The sequence below is a fragment of the Girardinichthys multiradiatus genome, chromosome 10 (genome assembly GCF_021462225.1).
Source record: "Girardinichthys multiradiatus isolate DD_20200921_A chromosome 10, DD_fGirMul_XY1, whole genome shotgun sequence".
Taxonomy (NCBI): Eukaryota; Metazoa; Chordata; class Actinopteri; order Cyprinodontiformes; family Goodeidae; genus Girardinichthys; species Girardinichthys multiradiatus.
Genome location: NC_061803.1, coordinates 28965106 through 28982479, shown reverse-complemented (window position 1 = coordinate 28982479; position 17374 = coordinate 28965106). Strand labels below are relative to the sequence as shown.

Here is a 17374-nt window from a genome sequence, read left to right as displayed (position 1 = left end):
GCATGCCTCAGGAAGATGCACAGCAAAGCCACAGGACAGACTTTACAACATGTTGCACCAAACAATAAGCAGCGTAATCCACATAAAAGATTCTGCATCGATTTCATTGCCAGAATTGTAGAGTAACAATATTTAATATTGATTAAACACTAATCAAGCCACCAATGTCCTGAGCATAGATGTCCTTTAAAAAAACCAAGTCGAAAAGAACCTTCTGTGGTTCTCTTCATGGCGATCAAACCTGGACCAGTTGGGCCACTGGAGGACCTGTTGCTGTCTTTAAGCACGACCCCACTAGGCCACGGCGCTTATTGGTGGTCTATAAAGCTAGGTGAAAATCCACAATTTTTTTTTCTAAATATATTGCAAGAGGAGGCTTTAATCTTCACAAAACAATTCCCCAAATGAGTTTTGTACATATACCTTTTAGTTTTACAGCAACGTAAACACAAGCGATGACATTTTAAGGTCCCTCAGACATTGCTGACTCTGTAAACAAAACGATACAAAAAGCTCCTTTCTCTTTGCAGCACCCCCAATTGACTCATATCATAGCAAACTAGAGACACTCACTTTTCTAACATAACTTGTCTTTCTAGCATCTTCTCTGATGATGTAATTTGCTTGCACATTACAGTCTGCTGGTTGCTGTTGTGCACTACTTCGTTAGCTTCCAGTTATGTTTGCAACTGTACATTTTGATGATACACAGAGTAAATGTCATAACCAAAGGCTCATATGCAGAAGGATTCCTAAAATAGAAATCAGCACTTTTATTTGACCAGATTCCCTTTTATTTCCTTTTTATGAGGTGAAAAAAACATTTGGGAAAGTTTTGGCACCCTTTGCCTTACTGCCATTCCCGCCTAGCACATTTCCCTCTAAACCTTTTGTGGAACATATATGCTTCAACTTATTCAGTCCAAATTTGCTGCAGTTATAGTAAAGATGTGGATGAATGCAACCTGGGGGTTGTCCCAGGAATTTCAAAGGATTTCCATAGTGTTTTGCAATGTTCATTTATAAAAAACGTTTTGGGAGGCTCAAAAAGTTTTATTTTGTCTTTGTTTAATTACAAATAAATCAGACATAGTAACAGTTACCATAGTGGTTCCACTGGAAAAATATTATTTTATGTCTTACCTTTACACAGGTACCAAAAGTTTACATGTAGGCCTTATAACTGTGGAGCTATACTTGATTTATTTAAGGTATGTAATTTCAGGTGGAAATTGCTCTAAAACCCCTTAGGGCTTAACAGGTTAACTCTCTCTCTCTCCTAGATTAAGCAATTCAAGCAGCTAAAGGAGTTACTGCTTCCATTAACTCTTTACTTTTGCTTTAACTTAGAAAAGACCCCTGTACCAATGCTTCTGCTTTTTTTGTCTTTGTAAGCTCTGTCATCTCAAACTCAGTCGGTCACAGCTTCTTGAGGTTTATTCCTTTTAAAATTAAGTATCCCACTGTCACAGTCAATTGTAAACCCCCACTCTGTCCGTCTCAGTCATCGTGTCCTTGGGCATGACACTTCACCCGCCTTGCTTGTATTGTAGTTTAAAGTGTTTTGGGGTCTCTGGGGACTTGATAAAGCGCTATACAAGTGCAGGCCATTTACCATTTACTATTTAACAATAAATTGAATCTGTTTGTAAAGTGCCTTGAGACAGTTGTTGTGAATTTGTGATTGAATTGAGCTGATATAAAAGGTAATGCATAAAATACTGTACATGTCAGACATCTATCCTCCTAAAGGATGGAACACAATAGTGACAATACCTTAAGAGGGCTGTTCTGTTTTTAACCATTACTGCTACAGAACAAACTACCTATAGCTAAAGTCCATGTATCAATTCTGTCATGCCACATTTAGCATGACCCATCCAGCAGTGTTGGATGTTTAGATTTATTTGAGATAATTTGACATTTACTTAGGATTATTTTTTTTCTTGCTGTCTAGACCAGTAGTGACAGAGGTCATTTAATTCCCTTTGGGATTGAGAATGTATTTTTTAATTGAATATGAATTGAATTTGAAATGGCAGAATTCCAATTGCAAGTGAATGCGTTACCAAATGCTATACATCATCAAATGCTATGCAAACTGATTACGCTTGGTCATTACCCTTTTCCATGTGTTTAACCGGTAGCTATCAGGGAGCATCCATCTGGCATCCAACTGCCATCTACTTTAACAAAAGGATGCCACATGGAAAAACCAATATACATGATGAAACAGTATTTTTTTTCTATGTTCAAATGTCAACTTGCACAGACACTCAATCACTTTTAAATACAGTAGAATTTCATAAGTTCTCCCTCAAAACATGTAGTTCACGTCAATGAGACGAGGCACTACATATAAAGTAAAGAAAAAAAATAAGGAAAATCATTAGTACTACAGTAACAGTACTATTCTTTTTTTAAGCACTGGCTTGTGAGAGTTTAAACTATGACTTTTCCAACTTCCTGGAGTACATAGCTGTGCAACAGTGATGATGTTAGCCTATACAGAAACAAGACATTGAGCTGTTTTGGACTTATTGGTTCTGTCTGAAAATTTGAACCAAATAAAGGTGGTGTGCTCTCTCATCGTGGTAAAGAGTTGGTTTCTAGCTAAAGCAGAGTAGTTTAAATATGTTGCTATCTTGTTCCCAAGGTAGTGCTACAAAAGAAAAACAATGGTTACATGGGCCTGTTGGGATGAAAAAAGAACTGAGCAACTCTCTTGAATTTACTGGCCTGTCTGGGTTCAGTCAATATGGATCATAACCGAAAGAACAAGATCCTGAAAATGAGTGACTATAATGCGTTTCTTTTGCATGTAGCTGTATTCCCTCCTAAAGCTTTTATTTCGAATGTAAGGGAGGTAAGAAATCTATTGCTGTCAAGTTTGGTGTCGTGGAGGACCCCGGGATGCAGACGAGCAGGAAGCATAGGTGGTGAGTGAATGGTGGTGAGGGAATGATTTAATAAATGAAAACTTACTTCAGAAGGTGGTGGCAAAAAACAGACATGGACAGGTTGGCAAGTCAGGCTTGGCATGAGCAAAGGACGTGACATGAATAGTGATGAACTGACTGAAAACAGGGTGACATGATCCAAAATGTTTCTGCAAATAATGAACAGGATGAGGGTGTATATGTATGGCAAGACACTGGTGAAAAACAAAACTGATTAACATAGTGTTGGTGGGCCAAATGAAGCTGATTGCTTAACGACAGGAGAGAACCAAACGTGGCTAGAGCAAAACAGAAATTCAAGGATACAAACTAATCGGCAAAACGTAAACTTACAGAACATGAACTGGAACACCATAAGAAACTAAAGCACAGCCTGGAAAATAATAAACAGAAACAAGAGCCAAAACTTAAACTGGAAATAAGAATATATTGAACCCAAACAGACCCAAACACCCTCAAATCATGACAATTGCTTGGCTGCAGCACCTTTAAAATGGTATTTAGTCCTGCTAAAATACTCAGTCACATTCTAGACCATGCACATATGCCAATGAAGATAAATCAATGAAGATTCACTCCAAAAGGTTTTTTCTGTAACAAACATACAACATTGAAGATTAAAATTTGTTTGATTTATGTTTAGAATGTCAGCCACGTAAGATCCACTTACGCTGACCCATACAGGGATTGTTCGTTGTAATATTTCAACCCACTGTGTTAGTTCAGTACAGTTCTCCCACATAGAAACTGTGTTTCAATATTAGCTCTTCCAGCTGACAATAAAAAAAAATTTGCATGTTTTGCTTCTAGCTAAGATTAAGACTAATTTCAGAAACAGCTTTGGTGAACAGACAATAACAATGTCCTGTTAAACAGACAGGATCTGAGTTGATCTATTAACCAGCCTTTCTGTGATTAAACGGAGCCGCAAAACAGACCATTCAACAATTTTCTTCCTAAATGAAAAACGAAATGAGAGCCAGGTGCTTTTTATATTGTCCATTTGTATCACTTCCTTATTAATGACAATCGACCAAGATGAGTCAAAACTAGAGCAATGGTTATTCATACTGTATTTATACCTATATATAGTCACAACATCAGATGGAAATAGAAGATCCTACTGTGTATGTGGATGTATGTTGGCCATAGGTCTAAACCATCTCCTGACAGTAGTGAAGCAGGGACTGATCCAATCACTTAGCAGATGGAAACAGCTCTGATGAAAGCCAGGAATGCATATGTGTACTGAGTTGTCAGGTTTTGTTCAGCACTTAGTTAGTAAAGAACAGAGTATGAATGCTTGGGCCTTTTAATACAGCAGACTAGCAGTGTAACAGTATATTCAGCTCAAAAAACAATAATCTGCTTTTTTTGTACATATCAAGGTTTGACAAATCCTAAACTATGTTTAAAATAATATGTAATGAGTATAGTATATAACAGTCCATCATTGAGAGAGCCATATATTGCACGTTTTATGCTTGTTTGATTTAAAAGGTGGTTAATTACAAAAAAATAACTGCTCCTTTTTTATTGTTTCACAATAAGATTAGCGGTTTTATAAATCTAACTGTGTTTATAGAATCTGTAATCTGTGTAGAAACATCCAGTTTAGATTTGATTATTTTAGATATTTTAAAGTTTAAATGCTTATTCCCTTAATAAATGAAAAACTGCAATTTGTATTTCTTCCACTAATCTTTCTCTGGTAGTAAAATTTGTTTGAAGTTCTGAAACAGAGCAGAAGAAATCTGTCAGGGGGAAAATACTTTCTCACGGCGCTGTATTTGTAAATTCAAATAGTATTTTATGTTTGACAAATTTTACAGAACTTTACAAGGGACAAATTAAATAGTTTGTGCACACATTGGTACCCATGACCTTCAGCCTAATTTTGTATGACCAGCACCACATCAATGTCCAACACTAACAACCAAAATCAGCTAGCTAACATACAACATAGCACCCTGACAGAGCTTTCACCAATCCAAGAATCACAAAGAAACAGGTCTATCCATATGATCTGTTTTTATAAAGCCATGTTCAGTATGACCTTGAGATCCTTTCAGCTATTGATTCTTATGTAAAACCAGCAGGGTCTAACCTGCAGCTCCTTGCTCCTCCTTTCTCGTCCGATGTTGAGGGCCTCCTCTGCTTCCAGCTTAGTGCTAGTACTGCTGATCTCTAAGTCCTTCCTTCAAAGAGAGCACAAAAATATAATCTTCATTCAACCAGAAACAAAGTTTGATGAAGTGTACCGGTGACTGAAGGGTTCATTTCTAAACATGTCATTTTGTTATTGCTACAACATGTAATAAAGCTTCATGGAACCATGAGCTGAATTGAACTGACAGGTTTCATATCGCAGGAAGGACAGAAACAAGGTGAGTCACTGATTTTATTAATGTTGAGCAGGGTCAAGCTGAGTTGGTGGTGTGTAGTCCATGTCTTTCCTGACACCTGGTTCTTTTCTTCTTTAACTGTAGCTGCAAGGTACAGTAAATATATCTCCTTACTGTCATATTACTGAGGGCAGATAGCAACATGTTGGGATCTTCATGAATGCCTCGCCTGCAAACTATTTCCCATTTTGTCATGTTACAACTGTGAACTGAAAGTTGTTTTGGGGAATTTTATGTGATAGACCGTCACAAACTAGTGCATATTTGGGAAGTGGAAGGATAGCAATAAATTATTTTTTGTTTCTTTTTACAAATAAATATCTGACAATTATGGCATGGATCTGCATTCAACCCCATTTTGGGGATGTCTTTACCAGCTTTGCACATTTAGACTGACATTTAGCAAAGAAATCATCAGTTATCAAGTAGGAGATTCTCAATTGGATTAGGGTCTTTTTAGGCCATCTAAAACCCTTTTATTGCATCTCGGGCTGTATGTGTATCTTGTAAATGCAGAGTAGATCTTAAAAGTCATTCACCACATGGTTTCTGCAGCCTCATATAGGTGTTTTATGATGTCTGGTTATGGCCTATGAGAGAGCTGCATGTAAATGCATGCTTTCTGTAAATGTTTAGGATTATGGTAGAGTTTTAAATGTGAACACTAACTAGAAAGGTTCTTACCCGTCTTTGAGCTTTTCATGGCCAATTATGTATTGTTAAGCATTCCACAGAGATTAAAGAGACAAATCCTATCGTGGCTCGGGAAATGGGTCAAAGCAGGTACATATTTACCCGACCCCTTTGCCTTCATTAAATAGGAATACAATTAAATGAAAATTTGTGAAAAACATGACTAATACCCAGGTTTGAAGATTCCTGACAAAAAGACAGATTCTGAATGGTATGGTGGCTGGGAGGTGCAAACCAACATACAACATCTGAAACACTTTTACAAAGCCTGAGACAAATTCACATTTCAGAAAACAATTTGACAAGTTGTGAAACACTTTTATAAGTTCCGAAGCAAATTTACATTTGAGAAAACACATTTCAATTTCAGAAAACAAATTTACATTTCAGGAAACACTTAACAACACACAAAACACTTTTACAAGTCCTGAAACACATTTACAAATGACAAAATCTTATGGAAAGGGAATGTACCAACTCTGAGGATGACCCGGAAGTGATGCCAGTAGCGCTCATGGTGACCCAAGATGGACAGCAATCAAGTGGCGTTTTGCCTGTTTTGTGGCACACATATGAGTGGATGAAATTGGTTTTATTTTTCGGGTGATTGGTCCTTAGAATGTGAGAGACAGCAAGCTCAATTCGTGGCAGTACCAACTAGAAAAGGTCCTTCCGCCACAGGAAGGTGCCACAGAGTGCCACACCAGCAGTAAAAGCCTCTAAGATGCTGCCACCCCCGCTGCCGCCGTTTTTGTCGAAGCCAATGCTGAATATAGGCAAATAGGTTTTCATTATAGTTATTAGCTATTGACTGTTATTTAGTAATTACTTTCAAATGATCATGTCATTATTGGTTATTATTTAATAAGGGTGCCACAAGGATGCCAGAGGGTGCCACAAGGATGACAGAGGGTGCCACAAGGATGACAGAGGGTGCCACAAGGATGACAGAGGGTGCCACAAGGATGACAGAGGGTGCCACAAGGGTGACAGAGGGTGCCACAAGGATGCCAGAGGGTGCCACAAGGATGACAGAGGGTGCCACAAGGATACCAGAGGGTGCCACAAGGATGACAGAGGGTGCTACAAGGATGACAGAGGGTGCCACAAGGATGACAGAGGGTGCCACAAGGATGCCAGAGGGTGCCACAAGGATGACCGAGGGTGCCACAAGGATGCCAGAGGGTGCCACAAGGATGACAGAGGGTGCCACAAGGATGCCAGAGGGTGCCACAAGGATGACAGAGGGTGCTACAAGGATGCCAGAGGGTGCCACAAGGATGACAGAGGGTGCCACAAGGATGCCAGAGGGTGCCACAAGGATGCCAGAGGGTGCCACAAGGATGACAGAGGGTGCTACAAGGATGACAGAGGATGCCACAAGGATGACAGAGGGTGCCACAAGGATGACAGAGGGTGCCACAAGGATGCCAGAGGGTGCCACAAGGATGCCAGAGGGTGCCACAAGGATGACAGAGGGTGCCACAAGGATGCCAGAGGGTGCCACAAGGATGCCAGAGGGTGCCACAAGGATGCCAGAGGGTGCCACAAGGATGACAGACGGTGCCACAAGGATGCCAGAGGGTGCCACAAGGATGCCAGAGGGTGCCACAAGGATGACAGAGGGTGCCACAAGGATGCCAGAGGGTGCCACAAGGATGACAGAGGGTGCTACAAGGATGACAGAGGATGCCACAAGGATGACAGAGGGTGCCACAAGGATGACAGAGGGTGCCACAAGGATGACAGAGGGTGCCACAAGGGTGACAGAGGGTGCCACAAGGATGCCAGAGGGTGCCACAAGGATGACAGAGGGTGCCACAAGGATGCCAGAGGGTGCCACAAGGATGACAGAGGGTGCCACAAGGATGCCAGAGGGTGCCACAAGGATGACAGAGGGTGCCACAAGGATGCCAGAGGGTGCCACAAGGATGACAGAGGGTGCCACAAGGATGACAGAGGGTGCTACAAGGATGACAGAGGGTGCCACAAGGATGACAGAGGGTGCCACAAGGATGCCAGAGGGTGCCACAAGGATGACAGAGGGTGCCACAAGGATGCCAGAGGGTGCCACAAGGATGACAGAGGGTGCCACAAGGATGCCAGAGGGTGCCACAAGGATGACAGAGGGTGCCACAAGGATGCCAGAGGGTGCCACAAGGATGACAGAGGGTGCCACAAGGATGCCAGAGGGTGCCACAAGGATGCCAGAGGGTGCCACAAGGATGACAGAGGGTGCCACAAGGATGACAGAGGGTGCTACAAGGATGACAGAGGGTGCCACAAGGATGCCAGAGGGTGCCACAAGGATGCCAGAGGGTGCCACAAGGATGACAGAGGGTGCCACAAGGATGCCAGAGGGTGCTACAAGGATGACAGAGGGTGCTACAAGGATGACAGAGGATGCCACAAGGATGCCAAAGGGTGCCACAAGGATGACAGAGGTGCCACAAGGATGACAGAGGGTGCTACAAGGATGACAGAGGGTGCCACAAGGATGACAGAGGGTGCTACATGGATGCCAGAGGGTGCTACAAGGATGCCAGAGGGTTCTACAAGGATGACAGAGGGTGCCACAAGGATGACAGAGGGTGCTACATGGATGCCAGAGGGTGCTACAAGGATGCCAGAGGGTTCTACAAGGATGCCAGAGGGTGCCACAAGGATGCCAGAGGGTGCCACAAGGATGACAGAGGGTGCCACAAGGATGCCAGAGGGTGCCACAAGGATGCCAGAGGGTGCCACAAGGATGACAGAGGGTGCTACAAGGATGACAGAGGATGCCACAAGGATGACAGAGGGTGCCACAAGGATGACAGAGGGTGCCACAAGGATGCCAGAGGGTGCCACAAGGATGCCAGAGGGTGCCACAAGGATGACAGAGGGTGCCACAAGGATGCCAGAGGGTGCTACAAGGATGCCAGAGGGTGCCACAAGGATGCCAGAGGGTGCCACAAGGATGACAGAGGGTGCCACAAGGATGCCAGAGGGTGCCACAAGGATGCCAGAGGGTGCCACAAGGATGACAGAGGGTGCCACAAGGATGCCAGAGGGTGCCACAAGGATGACAGAGGGTGCTACAAGGATGACAGAGGATGCCACAAGGATGACAGAGGGTGCCACAAGGATGACAGAGGGTGCCACAAGGATGACAGAGGGTGCCACAAGGGTGACAGAGGGTGCCACAAGGATGCCAGAGGGTGCCACAAGGATGACAGAGGGTGCCACAAGGATGCCAGAGGGTGCCACAAGGATGACAGAGGGTGCCACAAGGATGCCAGAGGGTGCCACAAGGATGACAGAGGGTGCCACAAGGATGCCAGATCAGCTGTAAATGTCTCCAGGATGCTGCCACAGCGACTGCCTTTGTTTTACTGTGGTCAAGCCAGCTGCTTCCACCTCGAAATGCCGGTCAAGTCAACCCTCACGCGGTTTTGTTGTACGCAAAAACATTATGAATCATGGCAGTGGCGCTTGCTGAGATCTTAGTAAAAGCAATATTTTTTAAATGAACTCACTTGTGGTGATTTATTGCATTGTTGCTGTTTTTATGTTAGGTATTTAAAAGTCTGGTTTTCTGGTTCAAAAGTGGCTTGACCTGTGGAATGCGGCACCTGTAGCCCATTTCCTGCACACGCCTGTGCACGGTGGCTCTGGATATTTCTACTCCAGACTCAGTCCACTGCTTCCGCAGGACCCCCAAGGTCTGGAATCGGCCCTTCTCCACAATCTTCCTCAGGGTCCGGTCACCTCTTCTCGTTGTGCAGCGTTTTCTGCCACACTTTTTCCTTCCCACAGACTTCCCACTGAGGTGCCTTGATACAGCACTCTGGGAACAGCCTATTCGTTCAGAAATTTCTTTCTGTGTCTTACCCTCTTGCTTGAGGGTGTCAATAGTGGCCTTCTGGACAGCAGTCAGGTCGGCAGTCTTACCCATGATTGGGGTTTTGAGTGATGAACCAGGCTGGGAGTTTTAAAGGCCTCAGGAGTCTTTTGCAGGTGTTTAGAGTTAACTCGTTGATTCAGATGATTAGGTTCATAGCTCGTTTAGAGACCCTTTTAATGATATGCTAATTTTGTGAGATAGGAATTTTGGGTTTTCATGAGCTGTATGCCAAAATCATCCGTATTAAGACAATAAAAGACCTGAAATATTTCAGTTAGTGTGCAATAAATCTAAAATATATGAATGTTAAATTTTCATCATGACATTATGGAAAATAATGAACTTTATCACAATATGCTAATATTTTGAGAAGGACCTGTATGTCGATTTGACATTTTAGTTTGTCACTATTTTATGTTCATTATTTGTGAAAATGGTGAAATGTGAAAATGGTTTCCATTGACCCGTCTCACTTCACGTTGACAGAACACATCCAGGTATCACTCATCAAATTTCACCCAATATCTGATGTGGAATTTCAAAATTAAAGCCCTTAAAAATAAGACATTTTAGACATTACTGTGTTTATAGCAAGACAACGGATTGTTTCCAGTGATTACTCACACTTCAGCCTGACAGAAGAACACCTCCAGATGTCACTCATTTAATGTCACCAACATCTGATGTGTAATTTCAAAATTGAAGGCCTTAAAAATGAATCATTTTACATTTATTTTCCCTGAATTTCTGTGTTTATTGCAACACGATGGTTTGTTTCCAATGATTACTCTCACTTCAGGACGACAAGGGAACACTTTCAGATTCCACTTATCGTATTTCATCAAGATCTGATGTGGAATTTTTAATTTAAAGCCTGTAAATTTTAGACATTTCTATCTATCTTTTACGAAGTTGCCAAATATATTTATATCATGTTTTACTGTCCAATCATTTGTGATCTCTTAGCACTGGAAATATGTTTTAAGGATGACTATATGCAACTGCCACAACTATTGCAGTTTGGTATCTAAACAACTGTAGGAGTAGTTTCGAAAACGGGGCAAACGGCATTCGATTGCTGTCCATTTTGGATCACCACGAGCGCTTCCGTTACCACTTCCAGGCCAGAAGTTGGTACATTCACTTTCCGTTAGATTTTGTCATTTGTAAAAGTGTTTCGTGTGTTGTTAAAGTTTGTTCGTCGTCTTCCGCTTATCCAGGACCGGGTCGCGGGGGCAGCAGACTCAGCAGAGATGCCCAGACGTCCCTCTCTCCAGACACCTCCTCCAGTTCCTCCAGGGGGAGCCCAAGGCGTTCCCAGGCCAGCCGAGAGACATAGTCCCTCCAGCGTGTCCTGGGCCGTCCCCTGGGCCTCCTCCCAGTGGGACGTGCCTGGAACTCCTCCCGAGGAAGGCGTCCAGGAGGCATCCGGTATAGATGCCCGAGCCACCTCAACTGGCTCCTCTCAATGTGGAGGAGCAGCGGCTCTACTCCGAGCCCCTCCCGGATGGCCGAGCTCCTCACCCTATCTCTAAGGGAGTGCCCGGCCACCCTACGGAGGAAGCTCATTTCAGCCGCTTGTATCCGTGATCTCGTTCTTTCGGTCATGACCCAAAGTTCATGGCCATAGGTGAGGGTAGGAACGTAGACCGACCAGTAAATTGAGAGCTTTGCTTTTCGGCTCAGCTCTCTCTTCACCACAATGGACCGGCACAGCGCCCCCATTACTGTGGCAGCCGCACTGATCCGTCTGTCGATCTCCCGCTCCATTCTTCCCTCACTCATGAACAAGACCCCGAGATACTTAAACTCCTCCACTTGAGGCAGGAACTCCCCTCCAACCTGAAGAGGACAAGCCACCCTTTTCCGGTCGAGTACCATGGCCTCGGACTTGGAGTTGTTAAAGTGTTTTTCTGAAATGTAAATTTGTTTTCTCAAATATAAATTTGCTTTCTCAACTGTTTATTTGTTTTCTGGAATGTTAATCAGTTTTTTGAAATGTAAATTTGTTTTTCGGGTGATCGGTCCTTAGAGTCTGAAAGACACCAAGCTCAATTCGTGGCAGTAGCCATTTCCCTTTAATTTGTTTTCTGAAATGTCAATGTGTTTTTTCAATTGTATATTTGTTGTCTCCAATGTAAATTTGTTTCGGGACAGAGAAAGTATTTCGCGTCTTCTTAAGTTGTTTTCTGAAATGTACATTTGTCTCAGGCTTTGTAAAAATGTTTCAGATTTTGTAATGCACCTCCTGGCTACCGTAGAATGGCGAGTGCTATAAGCATTATTATAAGCGTTTAACATTAATTTTAAGGCCATTTATGCTCTAATCCCTTTTCAGTCCAATCTTACAGAACCTAAGGACGAGTTCACCTGCTGTCCAGAAAAAGTGCAGATTGACAGAATGCATCACTTTTCTGCTTCATATTACTTTCACTCTAGTTGTGATGCTTCCATTTACACAGTATCAAACTGCTAAAATATGCTCTAAGCTACTTTGGTAACATTTTTGTAAAATATGAGTTCAAACAAGGCTGGAACCTGGCTTTTCAGGGGCAATAATATGTACGTATATACATATATATATATATTGATATGTATATATATATATATATATATATATATATATCAACAACAGGATAACATGCTAATCTTGCATGCTAACATGTAGATGCTTTGGGAAATCCATGGATAATTATCCAAATGCTGTTTTAAACTAGATACAATCGGAATAATTATTCCTGTTGCTAATGTACCATTACTGCATATATTGGGATGAAGCAGCCTCAGTACAGCTTTGGCACAAGTGAGCCAATGCTTGTTGACACACAGTAACTATAAATTCCTGCTGCATTTGACTGCACAGTGCAACATAACAGATACGTTTGTTTTTCATTCTAAGATGGACAAAGTTTTTTTAATGTTGATCACTAATAATTTGAATTCATTGTCAAATGATGCACAACCTGTGCCGGTTTAAAGTGTATTAAAAGTCAGACAGGTGCTGTTCAAGTTTTATATCCAAAATAAATCCGCAGGACGGACAGTAATAGCAACAGTAGGGAGAACATTTTTGACTGACCTTTTGATAAGATCTTCCAAACCACTCCTCATCTTCTCTACCTCTCCTAAGCTGTCCATAGTAGGTCTGCTGTCTGCCTCCAGCTTCCTCCTGGCCTTCTCAGGCTCACCACGCTGAAGCTGCTCCAGCTGGAACTCCAGCTGAGTTCAGGAAAAGATGCAAGAAGACAACATAGTTACTAGGGGTGTTAGGGTACACAAAAATCACGGTCTAGTAATTAGGTTGTAAAGTCACCAAATTTGGTTCTCTTTATTCAAGAGAATTAAAGAAAAAGTGGCTATTACAGAACTGACTGGAGATTTGGTTAGACTTTTTTTTAGTTAATAAAGGAGAAGTGGGTATAACCAGTGACCGGATGGATGGATGGATGGATAGAATGTTGTTGTTTAGGATCTTTTTTAAATGAGTCTGTGTGGACATTAAATAAAAAAAAAAAGGTTTTAATCTCTTTGGAGTTGTTTTGATATGAAGGCAGTCCTGTTAACCAGATGTACTTAAATGCACCATAAAAAGCACATCTGTTGAGAAATCCCTGTTGTTTAGAGGAACTTGTCATGACAGTAACAGTGTGTTGTATCTCCTATGTGGTGCTGCGATTTCTGCACCACATAGGGTTAGTGTTAGGGCAGGCAGATGAATTTGGACTTCAGCTGATTTTTATCCAGTACCAGTGATGTTTACATTCAGCTTGATGTTCTTTCAGGTGAGTAATTCAGTCAAGTGCAAAGTGAGCTCCATACCTTATTGCTGTTGAAAAATGCAGATGCTAACATAAAGTTTTGGTTTGGTCCACCTTTTTTCCTCCACTGTACCTGCATGACAAACCTTAATGTCCCCAAATGGTATAGTAGTATTAGTATGGAGTGTAGTGATAGCTTTGTACTTTTAATGGTAATATCCAATTTTTATGCATAATATTAACCCCTACTGGCTGTTTTTATTTAAAATTATATAAAAAATAATTTATGTTTTTGCTGTTTAACAGATTCTAAATTAAATAGAGATTAGTAAATTGAATACAACACAAACAAAATGTAGATGTTTAGTATGGAATAATAAAACATTGGCATAATTGAGTGTAACTCCACCTGAGGATGGCAAAGTGTTTCCAATACCATTGTTGGTCTGTGTAGATTATTCATCAACATGCATGTAGTTAGATACATACACCACCTTGATTGTGTAATGGTTTGAGAGGAATTTGTGTAAACAGTCTAGAATTAGGTTATGTGCTTCTCAAGATTTGCTCACCTGTTTTAACAATGCAGTCAAAAACCTGGCTTATCTTTGATAAATATTCTATTCACCATGTGTTTCTGTGGCATGACTATTACTGTATGTCAACATGATCTTCTGGTGTTGTAATTGTGGCTCAACGCCTTTGATAATTACAACCGTTAAATACTCAGTAATAACTGATAACTATTACCAGAGATGTCACTGTTTAATCAACCGTTTCTGCCGAAACATGTGGAACTTTAACCTTATTTTGACTGACAAATCACTCTTGCACAAAATAAACACAAAACACCTTCTCTTTATCTACGTGAAAATGTATTAAACCAATCAGCCTGATGCAATCAACTGTTCGATCCAATAATCTTCACCTACTCAAACATGCAAAGTTCCACGCAAAAGGGTAAAATATCTAACTAAACAAAATAAAACAAAACAGGAGTGGGTGTGTATGGAATCAACCAGCAGTAATGGCAAAAGTGATAATATGACAAGGGAATATGGTGTTGAACGAAGATTTGGGAGTGCAGCCCGCCAGAAAGTGTAGCTCAGTGAGATACCGGCAGTCATAACAAGTCCCCCACCGCTGGGGATGTTACAGAACACATAGGGTTACAAAACGTTTGGCAGCAACTCATAAAACATAAAGTTGAAGACAAAGAAAATGGTTGACTTTCACCATAAGGTTATCATAACGGTCCAGTTTCACAGCACACCTGCTCACAGGTGTTCACAGGGTGAACGCACAATCTTGCGAGACTCGGCAACCTCAGAAAACAACAGTAATCACGTTTCAAAAGAACAATGTCATGCACATACAATTCAGAACACATTAGACTATAAGTGGCGATTCTACATCGCACTAAACCCTCCTCTACCCTGCCCAAGCTATTCCTGAGAAATAAATAAAAATAAAAGGTGGATTTTACTTGTTGAAGTTTTCCTTCTGAGGCAGTGAGTGAGAGAGAAAAGGGGTTAAAGAGTTCCTGCGCGTCCACAGTTAAACTCCAAGAAAGTGATCAATCTCCGTTTTCTGGCCTCCTAGGCAAAAAGGAAAAATATGCTCTCACCGTCAGCAGTCGACTAGTACAAAACAAGGAGGGAAAGTTGCGTCTCCTTGAAACTCCATGGTTTTTTTGGTTACGTGTTAAACTCACGTCTTCAATCGGCAAAGTGAAATTTCTGGCCTTCTTATTCCAGACACCTCTTTCATGAATTTTTCATTGGCCAACGAAGGAGAATAAATGAAATCCACGTGGGACCTCGTCTCCAGAATAATGCGCTTCAGTTGCTGGTCCGGTTTCCAGCGTGAAAAGCAAAGCTTTTAATGGGGCCACCTTCATTTATGTTTTCCCGTGACGTCAGACTTGGGATGCCCCGTCATGTCAGCCGCGGTAGCCGCTGGGATTCGTAGTAGCAGGCTATCCTGGGATACAAAATGGCCGATGACGCCAAAAGGCCTGATAGCCTCCAGCAACGTGCAAATGGTCCAATATTCAGCACAACATGTGGTCCAACACTTAAGAAACATACCAATTTATACATTTATATTTAAAATGTCTGTACAGTGAAAGCAAAGTGCAACCAAATTAATAGTAATGAAGTAGGGAAGTGACCAAAAATCTCCTGCATGCTTAAGTTCATACTAAATATATCAGATTCATATCATTGTAAAGGCACATGTATGTAACTTCAATAATAGTATCAAGCCAATGAAAAAATCAGCTCAAATAAATCTTTTTTTTTTTGCTAATTGTCTGTTGTACTCTGTTAACACTGCATTAGCAGCAGCGGACAGCTCAAATATTTACATTTAGAAATAAATTGCAAACAAATGGATATAGCAACAAAAACACACTGGAAATATTGCACATGTCCCAGCCAACTTAAAAATGTAGAAATAATTAACTGCTGTGCTCAGTGGCTGGATTAACTATTACTAGCAAAACAAGCTGATAACAATGTATTTCTTAGCATTTGTAACATTCAAACAAAAGAACATGATCACAATGCTGGTCTTTAGGATTGATTAGATAAAATACAAACCAATTCAAGTGCAAATAAATTGTTTCTTAGGTAGGACTTACCACTTCTTATACCCTGCAGCTACTAAACTTTGTAGTCAGGGTTCCAAAGGAACTAGTGAAGATCTAAGTTAGAACTTTGACTTCAGGAGATTCTTCAAAATATTATTCAGCCTTGAAAATGCTGATACCAGCCCAGCACTGGTGGCGTAGGGGATTAAGTGCACGACCTATATACAGATGCTTCAGTCCTCGATACGGGCATCCTGGGTTCGGGTCCCAGCTCCAGAGACATTTCCTGCATATCTTCCCCCTCTCTCTGCCCCCATTTTCTGTCAATTTCCAGCACCATTCTTATCTCACTGGTGAACAAGACCCCGAGAGGACTTATAGGAGCTGATCCCCATCATCATGTGGGCGGGCTGGGCAAACTCCCATGAATCCCCGAGTTTCCTGTAGAGGGTGTCGAACTGGTCCAGCGTTCCACGATCGGGACGAAAACTGCACTGCTCCTCCTAAAGCCGAGGTTTGACTATCAGCTAGACTCTCTTCTCCAACTCTCTGTCCACAACATCCAGAGGCCTGAGGTACTCAGGGCGGATGTCATCCCCCCCAACACCTTAACACTGTGGAGCTTTTTGAACTCTTCGCTGACTTTGGTCTGGGTAATGAAAGACTCCAACTCTAAGTCGCCAGTCTCTGCTTCCACCAGGGTAGGCGTGACGGATCATTGAAGTACCCCTTTCCACATCGAGGCCACAGCTACGGGCAGCTGCATCAACAATAGAGGTAAAGAACATGGTCCACTTTCACTCTATGTCCCTCTAGCCTCCCCTCGGATCCGGGAATAGCTGTCTCGGAGGTGGGAGTTAATACGTTCCTGACCCAGGACTCTGACCCAACAGACCCTGACTTTAAGCTAGTCAACCTCTCTCAAGGCAGCCTGACTATTTCTGGCAGATATCTCTTGACCTCCTGCACAAGCTTGGCTCCTTCCCCCACAGCGAGGTCACATTCAATGCCCCTAGAGCCAGATTGAGCATCTGGGGATGGGGTCGTCAACGTCTTTTCCTTCAACCGCTGCCCGATCC

The 17374-nt window shown here is 42.1% G+C and overlaps 1 protein-coding gene across 4 annotated transcripts in view; it reads right to left on the bottom strand.

Moving 5' to 3' along the window:
* Positions 1–17374, bottom strand: part of LOC124875140 (myosin-16) — a 98294-nt gene that overhangs the window by 42934 nt on the left and 37986 nt on the right. For all 4 annotated transcript variants that reach the window (XM_047377032.1, XM_047377029.1, XM_047377031.1 and 1 more), the window contains 2 exons: positions 13024–13163; positions 5068–5158 (listed from right to left, as the gene is read on the bottom strand). In XM_047377032.1, the coding sequence (XP_047232988.1) occupies positions 5068–5158; positions 13024–13163 (231 nt within the window). The remainder of the gene's footprint in view (positions 1–5067; positions 5159–13023; positions 13164–17374) is intronic.